Source organism: Aythya fuligula, chromosome 20, assembly GCF_009819795.1.
Source record: "Aythya fuligula isolate bAytFul2 chromosome 20, bAytFul2.pri, whole genome shotgun sequence".
Classification (NCBI taxonomy): domain Eukaryota; kingdom Metazoa; phylum Chordata; class Aves; order Anseriformes; family Anatidae; genus Aythya; species Aythya fuligula.
The window spans coordinates 1,404,401-1,426,302 of NC_045578.1; the positions used below are offsets into that span (position 1 = coordinate 1,404,401).

At 45.2% G+C, this 21,902-nt stretch overlaps 1 protein-coding gene across 1 annotated transcript in view; it reads right to left on the minus strand.

The window, feature by feature from the left end:
• The window catches only part of GALNT17 (polypeptide N-acetylgalactosaminyltransferase 17), a 212,301-nt gene that overhangs the window by 16,642 nt on the left and 173,757 nt on the right, over positions 1-21,902 (minus strand). Inside the window, exon 7 of the mRNA XM_032200736.1 lies at positions 1,752-1,937. Within this exon, the coding sequence (XP_032056627.1) occupies positions 1,752-1,937 (186 nt within the window). The remainder of the gene's footprint in view (positions 1-1,751; positions 1,938-21,902) is intronic.

The window sequence follows — 21,902 nt, forward strand, 5'->3', positions numbered from 1 at the left end:
GGGGACCTGTGGCTCCACGCTGTGTGTGAATCCCTTTGTGCTGCATCCAAAAGCCTCTCCTGAGCAGGAGCGGGGTGCCTCATGTCACAACCTGAAGCAGTGTGGGCATCAGGTCTGAACCCACAACAGCTTTCCAGCCCTACCCACGTACACTGGGATCTTGCAGCCTGTTTTTAAGGAGGGCTTAAAAGCTCGCAGTCCCACTCTCTGCTGGAGCAGCACCCAGCACACCCAGTGCTCTCCTGCCACTCACTGGGTAGCCAGCATCTCCTTCCCTCTCCACTCACCTATTCCCCAACAACAAACTGATCCCAGCCTCTCCACCACCCCAGTACAACAAACCGGCAGCACAGGCAGCTCATCAGCCCTTCCCAGGTGCCCGCTGTTCTCTAATGCAGTACAAAGCTGCAACTACCATGGCTCTAAATGCCAGCAAACCTCCCCAGATGTAACCTTTCCTCTAACAGCAGCAGCAGTTTGAGTTTAATGCTTTTCAAAATGCCCTGAAGCACCGTGCTGCCAGCTGGGGATGCTGCTGCAGCAGGATCGGGCCCAAAGCAGCTCTCAGCCGGGTTGGATCTGCAAGGTGTGACTATTTTGTGTTTATGTCTAGCACCAAAAGAGTGTCTGTAAATAACTGCTCACAAGGGGTCAGGCCACTCCTGGCATCATTTTTCCTTGCATATCTACAGCACAGCCAGATGCTCATGCTAACATATGCTACAAGGGGAATGAATGGCATCAGGCTCTGCAGGGCACCCCAAATCCTTGTGTCCCCATCACCTGGAGAGCATCACAGCTTCCTCCACAGCCCCTTCTCCTCCTGGCAGGACCAGAGGCTGCAGACAGGGGCACTGGCCCACCCCGGGCTGCTCCCGGAGTCCTAACAGCAGTGGTGGGAGCCGGGAGGCAGGAGATGGTCTTGGGCTTTGTGATTTAGACATAGTATGCACAAAGACTAGAGGTAAGCAGAGGTAAGTCCTCCTGGAGCTTAGAGATCTTTATGGAGAAATGCAGGGAACCACCTAGAGAGATCCACATGCAGCATCTGTCCCTTGGGCATGGTCAGCCTTTCTCATTGGCCATGGTTTTTCGAATGCACCATGCTGCACCAAGACAGGATTTATATGAAAAATAACATATCAGATCTAGGAAAGTCTAAACATTTCTGCACAGGAATCAATATAAGTTATTCAGAAAGAGTGTTCTTCAATTACTTGCACAAACACGGTGCCACTGGGAGGGAAACTTTTTGTGACCAACCAGCCTCTGATCCCTCACCTCTGGGCATGGTTTCTAAGCGCCAATGGCCTCACGTTTCCCAGTGCTGGGAGAGCTTAAGTGTGCCCACACATGGCACGGACCTGCCCAAGCCAGGGGATAACACTCAAGTACTAGTGATACCATCATTAATCATCATCTGCCAACCTATTTGATAGACTCCACCTGCAGAGCAGCATCATGACATAAACTTTTGCTGTGTAAACACTCAATGGGGAGATGAACTCTGCAATAGACTTAATACTGAGAAACCACCATGACAAAGTTGATGTGAACCATAAGTAGCCCCTCAAATTCTGCAGGTGTTGCAGCATCTCCATCAAAGCTGAGGGAGCTCTGCTGGCTTCCATAGCTAAGGATGTGACCCAAGGTATTTAAGGCTTTCCTTCACCCACTGGCACCAAATGCTCTATAATTCACAATTTTGACCCAGTGAAGCAAAAACTCAGAGAAGGGCGCAGTGCCCATACCTCCAGAGGCAAGTTCCATGCAATGTAGACATGGGACTTGTAGTCATCCATCCACACCTCAGCCACTCGCAGGGCATTGCGCTTGGTGTAGAAACCGATGTTGTTGTTGTAGGGCTTCTTCTTGCGCTCGATGTGAGCCACCCTGGAGCAGGGCAGGACCTCCATGCTGCCGCCGCAGAGCCACACCTGCAACAGAACCGAACACCACTTCCATCAGCACAGGGCTCTCTGCAGTGGGTCCATTAATGAAAAAGAAAGGAGATTTTGTGGTTTCTACAGCGTCCTGATGAGTGCAGAACATCGCATCATCTAGCTGCAAGCGGAAACCCATGGCCAGGTTTGGTCTTGGCTCAATAGCAAGCCAGAGGGAGAAGTTAACCTGTACCCAGACAGAGCAAAGCACACGTTGATGTAGGTGGGATCAGGACTACATCCAACACGTGGTACTAATGCGTTGTAGGACTGGGTGCCGAGTTTACAGAGATGTTTCTACTAAATAAAAAGGATTAGTGACTCGAACAGTTCAAACAATTGCAACATTTCCTTCTGTGGAAGGGATGACTCAGTGAAACATATGGCAGGGACAGATTTCTCCCACTTGAAAACATTTGTTCATTATTTTTCTTTCACATGCTGTTTAAAATTCCCTTAAATCACAGTTTACAAGTTAATAAAATATTTTGAGATCTTCTTTTTCTCACACATGACGGGAATTTGCAGAAAGACTCACCATACCTGAATTCTTCGCTCCCTGTTTGTCTTCACCAAGAAGTTATTTATCAGAAACTAAAGACCCGTAGCCAGGACACCAGGCACTGGGCAATCATTATAAATACATATGCCAGGCAGGCCTAATAATCCCAGTTTCGCCTATTTTGCAGTCTGCTCTGCATTACCCTTTTGCACAGTTGTTGTAACACCCAGTGTTTCTGGGCTCTCATCCAGGCTCACCACCTTTTATCCCATCTGTATTCCCTAAATTTTTATTGACCCTGCTCTATACATTCTCCCAGCACCACAAGGAGCCACCAGGCCGCCTCTGCCTTACCAAAAAATAAAATAAAATAAAATAAAATAAAATAAAATAAAATAAAATAAAATAAAATAAAATAAAATAAAATAAAATAAAATAAAATAAAATAAAATAAAATAAAATAAAATAAAATCTTCACCCCATTTGCCTCATGGGGTCAAAAAAAGAGCCAAGAGAGAGCAGCATCACACTGGCATTTGGCATTTTGGCCCACATCTAGCAATGGGTGAGCCATGGTATGCCCAAACCCATTGTTTGCACCTTCCCATCCTAATGACATCCAAATGACACATATATGAATTGAAACACATTAGAAAGGCTTAACTAGTTAACTACTGTATCAGCTGCTCTTTTAAATCCAAGAAATGGCTGCTTTAGCACACCAAGTGCATGGCACATGCACCTCCAGGCACCAGTGACACAGTAACAGGCAGTGCAGCAGATAAACATTTTTCCTTGTGATAATCTGGGCATTCCTGCTGTTATCACTTGGATTGCTGTAGAACACAGGGGCTCGCGTCATAAAAATAGGGTGCCTTTTTATTAGCTGTTGCATTGGCACGTAACAAAAAACCTCTGGTCTTACTCCAGTTCTGCTGTTTGACCATTCTGAAGACTTTACACACAATTTTGGAGCACCTCTGGTGCAAGTTCAGATATATTTTTTAAGGAATATTCCCAAGGCAAGATTTTGACTGAAACCATCCACGTTTCTTGCCCGGTCAATTCTTTAGTTTCTCAGTGGCTGGGTGAAACAGGAGCGTTGAGCCCTGCCTGTGGTGGTCACAAAGCTGCTGCCTTCATCCATAATGCTGCATAAAGCTGCCAGTCCTGGGAGATATCCAGCACCACCCAGTTTTGTAGTCTGGGGGATTTGTAAGATTCTATCACAATTTGAGAGCAAAATAATTATTATGAAAACTTTAAAACCATCACACAGTTATAATGACATTTTCCAGCAAGCTTGCTTCTGGTAGTGAGGGTGCAATATTGCCTTTTTGTGTTTTATTTAAATAATTCACATAGTTTTATGCTAGACAGCTTTCCCAGATTTCTGGAATGTCTGTACAAACGATCTTGAAACACGCATATTGCAATAAACTGAGAGAGAGTTGGGCTTTGTGAAAACAGCATTGATTATATACGTATCCACAAGCCAGTTCCAGAGAGATCAATAAAAAATTAATTCAAAAAAGGCACTTATGCAAGGAAAGACCATACTTCTATTATCTCCTAAATAAATCCTATATTGTCATTATAAAGAAAAACATCTAACTGCTTCTACAAGGCTTTTATAACCTTTCTGCTGGCAACAACAGGAGCAAAGACAACATGGGAACAGTCCTTGGGGAGTGGCTGAGTCACCCCTGGCATCAATGCCCCACTGAGCAGAGGAATGAGCTGTGGATCAGGAAGATGTTGCTTGCTCCCAGGTGGCCTGGCAGTGACATTTTGTTCCTGTGGACGTGCAGAACCACACATGGACAGGTCTGCAGGGATGGCAATGCAGGAGACATCCCCTGTGGGCACAGAGCAAGAGGTGCCCTGGCCCTACATGTTCAGTGTGATGCCTTATCCTTGCAACAACCACAGCCGTGGAGCAGTAAAAGGCAACAAGAAATGCCCCAGACCTTGATTTCTGGGCTCCGACTCAAGAGGAACTGTGAGACACTGTGACCAAAAGGTCCCAGAGGGCTCTCCACCCCGCCGGCAGGGCTGGAGGCCATTGACTTGCATCTTGGCCACTGGTGGCCACGTGCCATGGGCAAGGGCCAGGTGCTCTCCTTTGGCACACAGACCCTCAGGGCAGGTTTATTTGTGGTGTTGTCTATCCTATTCATAGCAAATAAACCTGAAATCCCTTAGGATATTCTGTTTACTGTAACTAACAGCTATAGCTGGGCCATCAGTCCAGCATGTTGGGTTTTTTTGATAATTTCTTGAGAATTGTCTGTTTCTTAGAAGATGGGTAATCGAGAAAAGTAAAATATTGAGACCTATGAGAAAAATAAGTTATTGTAAAATTAATTCCTGTTTAGCCTCTTTAATGTGGCAGATTCTTTTATATTGCTTGCTACAAAGGAACAAATTGCAATCAAATCAATTCAAAAATATGAATAGATAGCATGTAAAGGCATGCTTAAAGACTCAAGATGGAGTATGCAACATAGCAGGTTAAACATGATGAGCAAGTCACAAGTTTCCCTTGTTTTCTGACACTCAGATTTCAACACAACCATTAGCTTGCCATTCATCCACCCGTAAAAAGATGCAGGATTAAAAATAGAAGCATTCCCCTCCAGTAAATGACAGTGACTCAGTAACTTCTCCATCAGTCTACACACAGGAGTAATCAAATGTACAGAGAGATGCCTGCGTTTATAAATAACCAGTTAACACTACATTCTAGTAAAGAAGTCCCTGAGAAACAAACAGAAAACAAATCCATCACCCAGAGATCTTCGATGTGTTTTACAAAAAGCTGCTGGGTAAAACACTTGCAATTACTCCCCAAGCAGAGTGTCACTGTTGTAAGAATTCAGCCTGGAAAACCAGCAATTCTCAAGCTGCGAAATTTCCGACTGCGGCTTGAAATGGCACCAGGCATCGACTTTCTAGAAGCATTTGCACATGTAGGAGGCAACCCCTGGGTTAGCATGAGGTTGCATCGCCTTGCTTTTGCTGGGGCAACCCAGCTTTGCTTTCTAGTACCCTCTGGGAGCCTGAAGGTGTCACTGGTGTGTGAAAGCGTTCACCAAAGAGCCAGCATCACACTGACCTGCACCACAGGTAACCAGAACGGGGAGCAGATTTGGCACACAGCAGTGCAGCAGTAGGGCTTCTAGGTGAGTCCAGGAGCTTCTCCTGTGCAGGTGCACCTGCACGTTGGCACTGCTAAATTAGTGGCTGGACTTGATGATCTTAGATGTCCTTTCTAACCTAAATGCTTCTATGGTTCTAAGTTGGTGCAAGCACGCAGCACGCGGCCACATCAACAGCATCCCGTTCCCCCAGCTCCCAGGCAAGGCACCAGCATCTCCTCTGCCATCAGCCTGCAGGCCTCCACTGGCAAAATCAGAGCTCTTTTCATGTTGCTCATGCAGAACACTTCATGTGTCTTCATCCCTAATGATGGCCACGCCGCCAGTAACTGCAGCGGCTGCGGGCATCCCGGGGCTCCAGGGAAACCAGGTCTGCGGGCAAGCCCAGGGAGGAGCACCAGGCATCCACCACTGTTACTGCACTCCTGGTACAGGAGGGAGAACAGGACACTGCCCACAAAACACAGCATACAGGTGGTCCCTTGTGTGAGTGATAGAGACAAAGAAAGAAAGAAAGAAAGAAAATCCCAATTTCACTTGACCTGCTCATTCCAGCAACCACAGAAACAATTTCCCAGGTAGGAAGCAGTTAAGAACAATTACTGTCCATGATCCCCTTGGCCTTCAAAAATCACTGCAGCTATCAATTTGCTTTGCTCCTGCCTGCCACAGGCAGCAATTACTCTTGAGGGGCGTTATTTAAACAAAAGGACTTAGGACAATCTGCCTACCATCAACGGAGTCAGACAGGTGGAAAAAGGTGCCACAGAGGAGCTTCACTGCCCAGGAGGGTACCGAGAGCCTGTCCTGTACTACACTGGGATTGGGGCATTATCTGGCGTCCCCAGCAGGGCTAGAAATGTGAGTCCCACCTTGGGGTTCACAGTGCTGGTGCAATTAGAAAACCTTGCTCTCCTTCTCAGCCTGCTACAACCAGTACTTGCTATGCCATGGTGCCCACCGGCAGAGAAGCAGAAAATAAAATCCTTAAGATTATTTTAATCATAAAATACTGACAAAGGGGCTGCTTCCCCTGGGATATGAGAACAAGTCATACATTGCACTTCTTTTCCTATAGCCACAAGGAGTACCAAGGAATTCAGGCTAACCATTTTTTTATTTATTTTTTATTTTTTCACTGAAAGCTGACAGCAGAAAAAGAGAAGGGCTTCTGCAACGTCAGGGGCAAAATTAGGATCCTGCCCCTTCCAGCATCAGGACCATGTCCCTGCCAGAGTGTAGCACCTCCTCCTCTCAAACATCAGCCTCCCAATATGAAAAACCATCTCACTGCCTGGGTGGCTTCTTATATAATGCTGTGCATCCTCCTCACCCATGGGATATCATTAATAATAATCATAATAAAAAGTAAGAAGGGACGGCAGCTATCTTGGGTCCTGAACGCAGTGTTTGAGCTGAAGCTCGGTGTGATTTCCACAATGAGCACTGACAGCTCCCATTACAGGATCCTGACTTCTGTTGCTTATAACTTTGCCAAATTTTAACTATTCAGACTAAACTATATCCTAGAACAGCTCGAGCCTGCCTGCAGTTAATGCAAAGAGACATCATGTCTAATGGTGTCAGGATAAGTCTACAAGGTAAACTTTTAATCTCCAAATGTATTGTGACGGAAGGAAACGGGGAAAAATGCTCCTAACTTTCATTACACAAACTCCAGGCTTTTCCAGCTGATAAGTTCATTTTTAAGGTGATTAGCAAAACCATACCTTAATTAGCAATAGATTTCTCATTTAACAGCTTTGCCTTATCTTCACCCCCCTCCTTTCTTTTAAAAGCAACTTCCTAAGTTAAGGGAAAAACACAATTAGCCAGGGCAGCTAAAATAATATGGAACACATCAGAACAAAGACCTAAATAATACAATTGAGAAACGTTAAAAAAAAAAAAAAACAAACAAAAGGAAGAAAAAGAAAAGGCAAAGAAATAATCATTTCTCCACAAGCTCCTTCATATGGTTCTGAGATGGGGTATCTCTCCAAATTACTCCTTTGTCAGAAGAAACAACACGCTCCCAGATACATTTCTAGCACTGTATCTGAAGCGGTTCTGCCCTCTCCACTCCCATTAGGGCAGTGCTCTGTCCCACGTCCCTGCAGGAGCACCTGCCCCGCAGAGGGGCACACAGGGGGACGTCCCCAAAGCCAACCTTCTGCTCCAGCTTCCTGGTGCCCAAGTTGTCAGAGCAGAAGAGAGGTCAGGAATGAGATCAAGAAGGGTCTTCCCCAAAACTTCCGTGATCCTTTGTACCCAAAGCATGGCCGCTGCTGTTCCCTGGATGGAAGCGGATACAACCACACTTTACAGCTGAAGTCCCTCCGCAGACAGGGATCACGCAGTGCCTGCCTGGTACCAAACACCCTCAGCACAGAGCAAAGGTGCTGTGCTGGCCTTATCTTCTCTAGAAAGGACTTACCTGTTTTGGTAAACACACAGCTCCACAGCACTACAGTCACAGCACTGATTGTCACGCAGGTGACAATCTGAAGTAGCAAGACTCATAAACAGCAAACTGGGTTATGTTTTATTTTATAGATATAAATATAAATGTATGTACGTGCTGTATGGCATACCATCAGTGAAGTGCTGCCTCAAGCCACTGCGAATGTTGCTACCTGACCATAGTGATCACAGCAAGAACTGTAGAAGAAATGTTACTTTAAATTGCATGAAAGTCAGTTAAGAAACCACACAGAGCAGGGAAAAAAAGAAAAGAAAACCCATCTCTTTCGAGGGATGTTTTACTTCCATTGCAGCAGAATATAGTATTCATAATCTCTGCAGGTGGACACAAGCACTCCTTGAAGAGGATTGTCTTTTACTTTGCATATCTGGATTTTCACAGATCACATTGCAGGAGGACTGGTGGAGTGATAATTTATGTAAAAGCAGTGAACCTTTGTGGCCACTGTGCTATAGCCATCCAGCAGGGATGCAGTGTTGTAGCTATAGCCAAGACCAACAACCAGACCATCTGGTACACTGCCTTTAGAAAAAGGAAGCTCCATGTGGGCAATGTCTGTATTTGTAGACCAAACAGGGACCCTCCTCATGATGGAAATCTTCAGACAAGCTCATCCTGATCAACCAATAAACTATCTCTGAAACCTCCACAAAGAAGTGAAAGAGACTCTGCATCCTACAGCTGAAACGGGGAAAGGATTTTTGTTGATAATCTTGTAGACGTGTTGTCTCTCCATGAGGCCATGGAAACCCTTTCCAACAGGATTACTTCTTTCAAATATGATTTTCCCTCCTCAGTGGTCCATATCCTAGCCTGGTTACCTCAGACAACATCCAGTCAAGCAGAGCATGGTAGTTAGATGAAAGGGTAATACTACATTTAAAATAATAAATTCTTTTTCTTTTTTGGGGGGCGGGGTATTACTTGTTTCACATTTTATCCTCTTGGATGATGTGATTTGGACAGATTCTTGTTTATGTTGTGTCAGATCAACCCCAGAACTGCCCAGATTATCCAGTGTCCAAATGTCTTAGCTTTTCTGCTGGGACTACTGAAGTCATTCCTGCTATATTGGCCATTTAAAAATGCCAAATAGAAGTGGAACCCAGGTGCAAAATTCACTCCACAAATCCTAACCTACAGCAATACTAGGTAATAGCGATGGTTTTCATCCTCTTAACTCTGCAAGAAACATAAACAGTTTAACATTTGACATATTGGAGATGTTAGAATAAAGCAAGCTTCAAGTCAATGCAAAGCAGTGATTTCTCTGTGCTGCCACAGTTCAAGGAGAATGAGACATCCAAACCATAATTGTGTTTGCTCAAACTTGAGGCTTTTCCAATGAAAAATTTATGCTGTGCTCCTCCAACAACTCCAACACAACCTGTTCTAAATAGTGCATCGTTCCTGGCTACAATAGGTATTGATTTGGCTTTATCGCCTGATAAGGTGCGTAAGAATGGGTTTGGGGGCAGGCTATATTTAAAACACTCCAATCACAAAGCACAGCTCAGGGAGGATTAGCTTTAAGGGCAAGTGTCCACATCCCCCTGGCTCGGAAAAACAGAAAATGCAGCATTTCACTTCTCAGCACACCAGGACAGATACTTTAATTACTTTAAAATTGAACTACAGCAACCAGAATTACCGTAGCTTTGTCATTTTAACATTTTCTAAATTTTTGTGTTTTTTTTTTTTTTTTGTTTTTTTTTTTTTTTTTTTAAAGAGGAATGGAGCATTTTTAAATCCACTTCTCACAAGTGATTGATGAAACTGCAGAGATGTTCTCGTACCCGAACTCCATGCCTTGGCTGGAGCCAAAATTTGTATCACCAGCTCCCAAATGGGTGAGACCTGCAGTCCTGCAGAGCACAGAGCTTCAACTATGTGTTGAAGTGGTTCACAGCTATTGTGGTATAAATATGGGCCTCTCCTAATATGTTTAGTATGAAAATTCCTCAGTACACTGCGTTATCTGATCAGTCTTGGCAGCACGACAAGGACCTGATTATGTTGTAATAGTATAATGCAAAGATTATTACAGACCCATAAAAGACAAGTGCCTAAAACTAGCATCAACAATACCTGTAAGCCCTGTTGGAAGGCAAAGAACACTTCAGGCTTTACACGCTCGTAAGACAGAACTTACCTGCAGGATTTGACCCCAATCTATTTGGAGGCTGCTCATTTTTTTGTTTTTATTGCCAGTAACATACCAAAAGCATCTTGATCGCATTCTCCTATTACCATTTCTACCATTTCTGTCAAAGCTGTAAAAATGAAATAGCATAAATAGTTCAACAGAATTTTGATCTATTTTTCATGTACAAAAAGCCTTTAGAGAAAATTACCCATAGACTGTTCTCTGGACTAACATGACTCCACGTGGGGAGCGGCAGGAGGGGGGGAAGGTGTCATGTAGCATTTTAACCATAAGAGGCAGTTCTGAAACAGAATTATTTATGCACAGAGAGGCAGAGCGTGCTAGAGCAGCTCCTGAGCTGACAGCTCACCGACTTCTCCTAGCCTTCCAGTTGTCTTAACTCCAGCACATCACAACTGCGGCTTTTGTGATCGGTAATTATAGATATCCTCTCATCAGATGGGGGATGAAGGCACGGGAAGGAAGCCGAGCTCCTACATAGATGCTCATAGATGGATATGATTTAATGCAACTCAGCCTATCCTCGCTGCAGAAAATTGCTCAAGTAACTCATCAAAAAGAAGAGCTAATGAATTCAAAAGTAGAACATGCATATATAGAGGGAGGAAATGTATGCAGTGTCTGTGTGTGTCTGTTATTTGGTGCAAATGCCCGTGAGCACGTACAGACAGGCACAGGCATGAGGGACTTCATGCCCTGTCAGTGCTCTAAGCCAGACTGACAGTGCTTCGTAAGCTCTCAGATGTTTTTGCTATGGTCTTTCTCATTCATTAGGCTTGGCCAGAACACCAAACCCAAGTGTTGAAACGAACTATCAGGTTTCCCTAAGGCTCCTTACCTCAGTTTTTGATTTTGCTCCTGTAAAGAGGGATTTCAAAGGCTCCTGTCCTCCCCAGCACACGGAGCCTGCTGCCACCCAACCACCAACCAGGCAGAGGCACCTCCAAGCAGGAGGGATACACTGGGACCAGAGGGTCCTTTTTCAACGGAATTCACACTCCTTTGAAAAATGCTCCATTCCAAACCTTATTGCTGAGTTTTAGTTGACCATGTGTTAGACAGGAAGAAATGCTCAGAACTGATGCCCAGAAGAGGTAGAGGGAGAGATGCAAAGCTGCCACACACACCTGACCATCATTTTAGCCATTATCTATGGGCAGCTCATATAGGACAAGTAGAATTTGGAAGCTAGTTGTCACCTGGCCCTTGTTTTAGAGGGGAAAATCTGCCCAGCATAAAATTATCACATGCTACTGCCCAGCACACTCCCCCTTGCAGCACTATGTCTCCTGCAAGCAAACTTAATGTGTGCAAGTTTAAAATGGGAAAAGCAGGTCCAAACCAGATGGTTAGAGACTGGGGCCATTCGGTCATATTTTTGCCATTCACTCTGCCATCTGCTTATTTTCTATGGCACTGTTCAAATCCCCTCTTCAATGGAGTCGTCTTGTGCTTTGAAATAATCAATACTTTGCAAGTCAAAGCAAGTGTGAAAGTTTGAAGCCTGAGCAATTGCCGTGGTTCTGAAGCTATCATCAGCAGAACCGCTGATAACTGATTGTCACAGACAGCCTTCAGCCTCCGCTAAAAATCTCTTTTAAAATTCTGGAACACGTGCAGGTGAAGCATTGTGCAAAGGCTCTTTAAGATGGAAAACCTACTGACAGCTGCTCAGCTCAACAGTGGTAGGCGCCTTCATCTGTTGAACACTACTCCTTCAAGTCTGGCCAACTCCCAAAACATTTCCCTTCAGGGCAGAAAAGCCGCCGAGTTGGAGCTGTGATTTTACATTTGGAAGCCTTGTCTTTGAGGGCAGCATTCGGGGGATAACTGCAGCGCAGATGCTTGATCTATTCGTGACCTACTCCAAGACCATCCAGTTTCTTTGATGCCTGTCCAGCTGGACTCTCCCTTTCATCTTCTAAAGTTTCCAGAGCAAGCGGCCAGGGCTCACACTCACAATCTTTAGATGTTGGTTTAATCAAGACCATGGCATTCCATTGGTGTGGACATATGCTGGTTGCATGGTCACTTGGTCTCTGATTTCAGAGGGCTTGAACTTTCGCACAGGAGCCAGAAGCTCAACCCTTCAACTACCACACAAAAGCAATGGCCAAAAAGACGGAGGCTGTGCAGTAAGTGAGGACAGACTTGGACAGGATGGAAATAAAAATGCATCTAATGCAGAGTGGGGTTTTCCTCCTATTACACCCAGCACCACCTCAGAACAGAGCTGCACTCCTATTTTTCTTAATACCAACCTTAATTAACACTGCACCTGTACAACCTAACCCTGATCAAAGCCTTGTTTGGGTATGCAGTCCCGCTTTCCCTAAGCTCAGCAGCACAATTCCTGGTGTCTTTCCCAAAGCCTGGATTTCAGCTCTTTCTCTCTTACCACCAACACTCAGAGCTTTCTGCCAAATTCACAAAGGATTCACATGGTGTTGACAAGGGCTGCTGTGAACACATCTGTGTGTTTGGGTGTTAGGTGCTCCAGTCACAGAGGGACTGTGCCAGGGGCACGACTGAGGCAAAGGCATCTTGATCATTTTCACTCAGGTGCTACCCAGCACCCAGCTGGATCCTCTTTACCAAAAGCTTTTTTTCCCTACCTCCAATGAACTTATGCATCTGGATTACTAGTCATAATTAAAGATCCACAGGGTACCTGACGGAAATCCTCCAGATCTGCTGGCAAAGCTGCTTGCATGTGCCCTCCCTTAATCTAATTCAGCCCAACCCAGCAAAGGCAGCACGTACTTGCACTGTGGAGTGTGGCCCGACCAAATAGCATGGTCACAACTTCGTTAGGAGATCTGAAATGGCATTAATGCCCCAAAGAACAGCAGTAACCCACTCCCAGCACAGCCACAAATACCTCGGCCATCCCCCACAGAATATCAATCATGCTCCTATGCCCCATGCTGCAGTAGGATGGTGCCCTTTGTGGCTGCCCAGGAAGCATGCTGCTTCACCTTAAGTCCTCCTGTAACACACACCACAAATTGCTCCTTTGATCTGTGGGACCAAATTGCCACAGTAGAAATCAGAACAGTTTTGAAAAATCACCTTGGCTGCTTGCAGAGCTTGTCACCTTGTTCAGCCAGCACTTTTCCCCAGGAGCACATCTCAGCACTGCCCTGCTCCCAGAATCCCAGCCACAAAGCCTCTGCCACACCTCTCTGCTTACCTGGGGTCTGCTCACAGCATGGACACCACAGAGCATGACCATTAATGGTTGTTCACGCAGCAAAAGGGCAGCTAGCCACTGTGCTTGTTATACTGCACCTCTTCGGGGCAATCTGGTGGCAGTGAGACCCCCGTGAGTCGTTAGCTCTGTACTGTCCCTGCTTGACTTCAGCACCACATGGCTGCTGTGCAGCAGAAGAGAGGCCACAAGCTGCTCCACCAGGACATCCCTCCTGTCCTGCTTCCCAGAAGGGATGGACGAGGGGGTCTCTGTACTGGCACAGTGCCTAGCCACCGCCCTGGGTCCTGGCTGAAGGTTAAGCTACACACACACAAACCAGGCTCTCTGCTGCGAATCCATCTAGCACAAGGCTGCACTTGATGGGTGCGTGCAAGAGCTTTATCATAGAATCATAGAATATCCCGAGTTGGAAGGGACCCATAAGGATCATCAAGTCCAACTCCTGGCACCGCACAGGTCTACCAAAAAGTTTACACCATGTGACTAAGTGCACAGTCTGATTGCTTCTTAAATTCAGACAGGCTTGGTGCAGTGACTATGTTCCTGGGGAGCCTTTTCCAGTGTGCGACCACCCTCTCGGTGAAGAGAGGGTGGTCGCACCCTCTCTTCCTGATGGCCTCATCTTCCTGATGGCCAGCCTAAACTTCCCCTGCCTCAGCTGAACACCATTCCCGCAGGTCCTATCACTGGTGTTTACAGAGAATAGGTCACCTGCCTCTCCACTCCCCCTCACGAGGAAGTTGTAGACTGTGATGAGGTCTCCCCTCAGCCTCCCCTTCTCCAGGCTGAACAGGCCCAGTGCCCTCAGCCGCTCCTCATACATCTTCCCCTCTAGGTCCTTCACCATCTTCGTTGCCCTCCTCTGGACACTCTCCAACAGTTTAATGTCCTTCTTGTACTGTGGTGCCTTTGTTAAACTTCATGTGGTTAGTGATTGCCCAGCTCTCCAATCTGTCCTGATCTCTCTGCAAGGCCTTTCCACCCCCATCAGAATCAACAACTCTTCCAAGGTTGGTGTCATCAGCAAATTTGCTCAAAACATGTTCTAGTCCTACATCCAAATCATTTATAAAGACATTGAAGAGGACTAGCCCTAAAATGGAGCCTTGGGGGACCCCACCAGTGACCATCCACCAGCCAGATGTGGCCCCATTTACCACAACCCTTTGAGCCCTGCCCGTCAGCCAATTGCTCACCCATCGTATGATGTTTTTGTTACGTTGTATGCTGGACATTTTGTCCAGTAGGATCCTATAGGAAACCATGTCAAAAGCCTTGCTGATGTCCAAAAAGATCACATCAGCTGGTTTCCCTTGGTCAACTAGATGGGTGATCTTATCATAAAAGGAAATTAAATTTGTTAGGCAGGGCCTACTCTTCATGAACCCATGTTGGCTGGGACCAATGACTGCATTGTCCCCGAGGTGCACTTCCATAACTTCAAGGATCATCTTCTCCAAAATTTTACCAGGCACTGACATGAGACTGACAGGCCTGTAATTGCTGGGGTCTTCTTTCTTACCCTTCTTGAAAACTGGGACGACATTTGCCAGCTTCCAGTGTACTGGGACCTCTCCAGATTCCCAATATCATTGAAAAATAATTTGGAGAGGTCCCACAATGACCTCATCTAGATCTTTAAGCACCCTGAGATTGATCCCATCTGGACCCATGGACTTGTATGGATCCAGGTGGAGCAACAAATCCCACACATGTTCAGGGTTGGTTGGGAGTCTGTCATTCCCACCGTCATGGTCCTCCCGCTCAGGGCACCCAGGGTCCCGAAAGCCAACATCAGCACTGAAGACAGAGGTGAAGAAGGCATTAAACATCTCTGCTTTACCTATGTCATTGTCTGTGAGACCTTCCCTGTCAAGTAGCGGACCTATGTTTTCTTTGGTTCTCCTTTTTCTGTTCACATATCTAAAAAACCTTTTTTATTGTCTCTCACAGACTTGGCCAGATTCAACTCTAGTTGGGCTTCGGCCACACAAATTTTCTCCCTACAAACATGAACAGCATCCTGTATTCCTTCCTCATTGCCTGACCCTCCTTCCAGCAGCTGTACACTTTCTTTTTCCATCTAAGCTCCAGTAGAAGATCCCTGGTCAGCCAGGACAGCCTTCTGCCCCACCTGCCTGCCTTCCAATATTTTGGAATCGCCTGATCTTGTGCTTTTAGGAGGCAGTGCTTAAAGATTGACCAGCACTGATGGACGCCAATGCCTTCAAAAGCAGCTTCCCAGGGGACCTTGCTGACTAGTTCCCTGAAGCAACCTGAAGTCTGCTTTCCCCATATCCAGGGCTGAAGTTTTGGTGGCAGTTTTCCTTCTGTCACCATAAATTCTAAACTCAACCACTTCATGGTCACTATGACCGAGACGGATGCCAATTGCCACGTCTCCCACAAGACCCTCTCTGTTTTCCAGCAACAGATCAAGGAGGGCACCTTTCCTAGTTGGCTCCCTTAGCACCTGCACCAAGAAGTTATCATCTAGGTGCTTTATGAACCCCCTGGACTTGCTCGTGTCAGCTGTGTGGTGATCCCAGTTGACGTCTGGCAAGTTGAAATCTTCCATAAGGACAAGGGGAGTTAATCACAAGGCATCTCTTAGTTCCGCAAAGAATAACTCATCGGCATTGTCGTCCTGGCTGGGTGGTCTGAAATAGACTCCCACAATGACATCCACTTTGTTTGTTCATCCCTTAATCCATACACAGAGGCTCTCAACTTTGCCATTCCCAACTTGAAGTTCCACACAGTCCAGCCACCACTTTGGTGCTTAGATTTTTGACTGTGTTTATGAAAAAAAAATGAAATATCCCAAATTCCTTATTTCCCCCCTGCAGATGTACAATGTTGTCCTGGAAGTATCTCAGGGAGTGGAGGGGTAGATAGGAGAGCTGGAGCCTCTCCATGCCTATGGCACCAGCTGATCGGGTACATGGCTGTGAGCCCCAAAGGGCTGCTGTCTTCTCTCTAATGCGCACCCCACAGTGAGCTCCGGATCTGTAACAATTTTGCTTTCCAACTATCCATACTACAATGCACATGCGCTCCTTATGCTCATCCCAGTCAGGATGCACAACGGGAGCATCCAGCACCAGGACAAGAGGTTGTGGAGCCTCCATCCTTTAACCTCAACTGGGCACGTTCATGAAGAAGCTGATCCTACCTTGAAGCACAGCCAACTTTGAGCTGTACAGATATACAGAGATCCCAGTGAGGACATCATTAGGCTAAGGTAGAAAAGTTGTGAAATATCATCTTGGCTCTTCCACTGAGCAGCTTGACAAGTTGTTTCTGTGCAATCTATCTTTGTTCTCCCCTTTTACAAACGGTATAATTTAACTGAGATACAGTCTCATGAGGAGAGAGGCTGTCACAACCCATGCAGATGGCTCCTAGTGCCACAGTGCTTGGACCTCAGCTGGGTCCCTTCACGATACTGAAATACAAGGAATGCTTTGTACAGTTGAACTCTTCTGACTTTTTGAAATATAAATATATATACTATGGGTGTTTTTCATATGTTTTTAATCTCTGAGCCCTGTAAAATCTTCCAGTTGAGGAGAAGAGCCCTTCAGGAACTTGTCCCACTTAGACTACCACATAGCATATAAGAACTTTTGTTTCCTACCCAGTTTGCAGATGCTGTAACGTAATTCCTGGACAGCCAGTGTCCACAGGTACCAGACTAAAAACATGGTCTGAGATGTCTTCTAGGTTTCCTGGACCATAGAGGAAATGGGAACATCCACCATGTGATTCCACTAGACTAGATGACTAAATACAGGTCTGTAAGAGCAACAGGTTGGTGGACAAGGAAGATGTGGTTATGAGTCTTTTAAAGGTCAGTCTCTACTTCAGCTGATCAAAGATCCCCAGTAAAGTTAAAAGAAGCTGGATCAGAAGAAGAAAGTTAGGCTACAGAAGCATATTGCCAAGTTTCAAAGGATAAACCTTATGGAATTCAGATGTGCAATAAAAGCACTGCTATTCTGAGCAGCTGATTCTCTCAAGTGAAGCTCTGTGCTGGAAAATGGTGAGAACAGTCATTTCCCACATCCTCTACAGCTTAGCTGCAGGAACTTCAGCTGACGTCTTTGGGCCAAAGTAAATGAAAACACTTCCGAATGGGTGTTAGACTTGGTTTGCTGATGTATTTACAAAGTTTAGAGACTAATAGTATTTATTTCGCATTTTGCATGACATGCAGAATGGTGTCATAAAAATATACACTAGCACCTTCATGTGTTTAATCTGGTAGGATCCTGTTTATTTATTTGATAATAGCGCGGTTACCACAGTTCTGTGCTTTCCCTTCTCCTGTTATCTATAAAAGTCTATTGCCAAATGTTTAATAGATTTTAAGAATCTCCATTCTAACTCCCCAAATGCCTAATCGTTGTTTAAGAGCATCTAATATCCATCAGCTTCTATTTTTATATTAGATTCCCTTTTAAAATCACTAATTAATTTACTCTTCCTCAAAAAAAAAAAAAAAAGGCCTCTGTAGAATAATGATGCCCTCAATTCCTGCAAAAGAACTGCAAGCCTAGTTAGTGGCACTACATTTCATTCAGCACAGTCCAATTTCGAGATTGCATTTTAATAACAGGAGCACGGTCCTTATCCATTCTTCCCTGACTTCTCTTGTCCTTGATTTGCCAATTAGAAATAACTGCAGTAGAAGTGATACAATCCCACAATGCTGGTTTCAGACAGACTGTCACCTGAATAGCTATTAGAGAGCAATAAAAAGCTCATAAGAATTCTTTTTCCAATGAAGCATGTTGATGAAAACAATGAACGTTTTCATTTATTTATATGTATACATACTTATGAACACATACTCAAATATTTTGTTCTAACACGAAGAAACCAATTACCTTTCTCTGTAACTGAGAGCCTCAAAAGGCACCAGGTAAGTACGAAAATGGTGATTATATTCTTAGCAGGCATTTCCATGGAGAATATTCCTACTTCTTTCAGCTGAAGTCTGGGACAGCAAAGAAAACACTCAATGTAGAAACTGGTCTTTAAGTCGAATTTGCCGTTTCCCAACTCATCCACAACGGAGCTGCACTTCAGGCTGCCCCATGCAATGGCACCCATCTCCCACCCACCAGCAAATTCCCTTGTGACCCACACCACTCTGGCTGTAAATGTCTCAAAAGTGTCATGACTGCCCTACACCAAGCAGTCACGCAGACTGACTGCACATTTTCTTCCTTTTCCATTTTGGCCAGCTCCAGGCATCCTTAGCAACTGGCCTATGACCACTGTCTCCCATGCCCCAAAAGTGCAGGGCCCACCAGTGCTTGACTCAGAGGGAAAATCACATCCTCTGCAGTGTGATCTCCAGGGCCACGTGCCTAATCTACGCCAGGCAGACTACAATGAGCTGGTTTTGTACACTAGGTTTGGCTTCTCCAATGCCAACCACATGCCAATCCACAGGTAAGAACAAAGAACAGGGTAAGCATGTGGTGATGACTGGCTCATTGTCCTTCCCAGCTTCAGGCAACTAGTGGCTTAAGGACTCTGTGAGCAAGAGCTAGAGTCCTTTCCCTCAAATAGCTCCCCGTGGATTTTTTTACGTTTCATATTTTCTTCCATGGGCAAGCATAGAAAGAGCAGCTCACTATTTCTAAGTTCTAACTGGCAAAGAGCCAGGCCAGGGCTCTTGTATGTCATGACCATGATATACCTTGCACGTCATGATTTGTGGCTGCATTTCTAATTTGCTTCAGGCCACTGCCAGAAGATGGCATTTAATCTGACAGTGCTGTGTGGGATTCAAGGTGATCCCTGCATGTAGGGCCATCTTTCTTGGCCTTGTGAGACCACCTGTGTGTGCTCAGCTTGAGGTGGCACCAACAAAGGATAGGGAAGAGGTCTGTTAAAAAAAAAAAAAAAGTATTATCCCTTGATTGGCATAGTGCATGCTCTCTCATGGAGAAGGGCTGTTCTCTCTGAAAAGATTTCCCCTTTTTTTCTTTGGCCTCTAAGAGAAGCAGCAATGGCCTGACTTTGAGGGCTTCACTCCTTCCTTCTCTCTGCCTTTGCCACACAAGGCCAGAGCAGCTCTTCTGCAATTGCTTAGCAGCAACACATATTTTTTTCTTTTATTACACATCTGCGCTGTGGACTTAGTGCCTGGTGGGAAAGTGATTTCCTCCAGCCTTTCTTCCAGCAGCTCCAAGGCTGGGGAGGGATAAATAGAGGAGGCAGGGAAGGAAGCCAGGCTGCCAAAGAGGAGCAATTCACTCCCCCAACCCCCAGTTAGAGCCAGACTGCAGAGTCTGGGAAGAGCCTGAATTTTTTCATAGAAGCAGCTCTCTTAAAAGAGGAGGATAGATAATCCTACCCGGGTTGGCAGACGCAGCCAGGTTTTGCTCAGTGCTACAACAGCTCCTCCACATCAGCTGTCTCCAGAGAGTGGCTGAGAAGACGTGGGCAGGGTGCTTCAATGAGAAGGGGATGAAGAGTGAGAGCTGCCAAAAGAAGTCAGGACATATGGGATAAAATGGATGGAGCAGGAGCCCAAGTGGTGTCGGTGCAGCAGGGATGGTATAGCATATGGTCCTGTTGTGCTCTCCATACTCTGCATCTACAGTAAAGCAATTCAGCAGAGGAGGACCTCCAATACTTGGCTGCCACGCCACCAAGCTACAGGAGTTTGGTGGAAACAACAACCCCAGAGGCAACAGACACTTCTTTTTGGACCAGGACTTACCTCTGAAGTACTCATGACAGCTCCTGGCATAGGGACACTAAGGCATGCTTCCACAACCACAACTTAACAGCACGTATTAATCACCAGATCTTGTGGGGACAAAATAATTCCGTTATCAGATACTACACCCTCAAAAACCAGCAAGTTTTAAGTTCTTCATGATGTTGTCCACCCATCTGTCCAAGTTCCCAGCACAGATCTGCTTGCATATACCTCTAGTACAGGGCAGGACATCAGTTGCTGCAATGGTGCTGCTCCACGGAGGACACATTCTTGTTCCCTCTCAGATAGCTTAATTCCTAAATCTACTGCATGTCACCTGTTAGAATGCCCTGGCACACCAGAGATGGAAAGGACAACGTGACCTGTTGCACAGGGCCTTCTGGTGACTTGTGGATCTCCCTGCGGTGTGGTCAAGGACAAGAGCAAGTCCTAGAAGTCTGCCTATGACCCAGGTGGGATGCTCCTCTGCTAGCGCTCTCACCAATCTATTCAAAATACTCTATCTGGATAAAGGCTGTGCTGTGGGAAAAGCAATCCCTGTCACTTCGTAGGAGTGCAGGAAGATGAAAGACATCACCCATTCGCGGTAAACAATTAACGAGGCCAGACTGTTCTCAGCTATTTTGGTCTGAGAGACTGAAAAAGATGGGTGCTCCTGATGTAACTGTCACTGAGATAATTTATTCTGCCACATTTTCCTTCACGTCTATGAAGTATTTCCCAAGCCATTTATCTACATGAACTATCACATACTTATAAACAAGGAAGCATGTGGTAGTTACCTAGCCATATACCAAACTCTGCTTCGTCTAAAGAAGATTCAACCCACTCTGGAGCGCCTTTAAAGCTTTACTCCTGCCTCATCCAAGCAGTCACTTACACATCTTGAGCTGGCTTTCATCAAACTGAGATTAAAAGGACTCTCTCCACAGACAAAATCATAAAATTGAAAATGTCTCAATGCAGCTTCTGCATCCGAATATGAAGCTTCCCATTCAAGGGTGCACCAGCACTAATAACTTTTTTGCTGAAACAGCTACTTCTGTTTTATTCCTTTTAAATGTGTTACAGAGGCTACAAAACCCAGACCCATAGCACAGGGCATGTTTTTTACGAACAGACCTACGGCATCCATACAGTACATTTCACCCTAGGAGGCTTCATGAATATACCAAGAATACAAATGACACGGATGTGAAGTGCCCAGCTGTTTTCTCGTATTTTTAGCTTACAGACATTTATTGTGAATTCAGCATATAGAGGTCTGGCTATATCTCAAACCAGAGATGAGTCAAAAGGATCTAAACATCTTTCTTTAAAAATCTGGAATATGTTGATTTCAATGAAATTTTGCCAAAAAAGGAAACAGAGCATTTGCAGATAATGAATCCAGCCCAACTGGATGAGGCTGTCCATCCCCCCCAAGAACAGACGGTCAATGTATTTTTTTGTTTTGCATTGAGTTCAAAAGTTCCAATAAATTATACAAAATATAAAAGTTGTGACTGGAGCAAAATTTCAGATTTACCAAAACAAAACATTCTCATCAACTAGAGCATTTTTTAAATTCAATTTTGGAAACTTTTCAGTACTTTTTGAAACACATTTCAAAACCCAAACAAAATAATGAGTTTTGGAAACGAGAGTGTAAAAATGTTGAAGAAAACAATGAGCAGTGCTGTGTC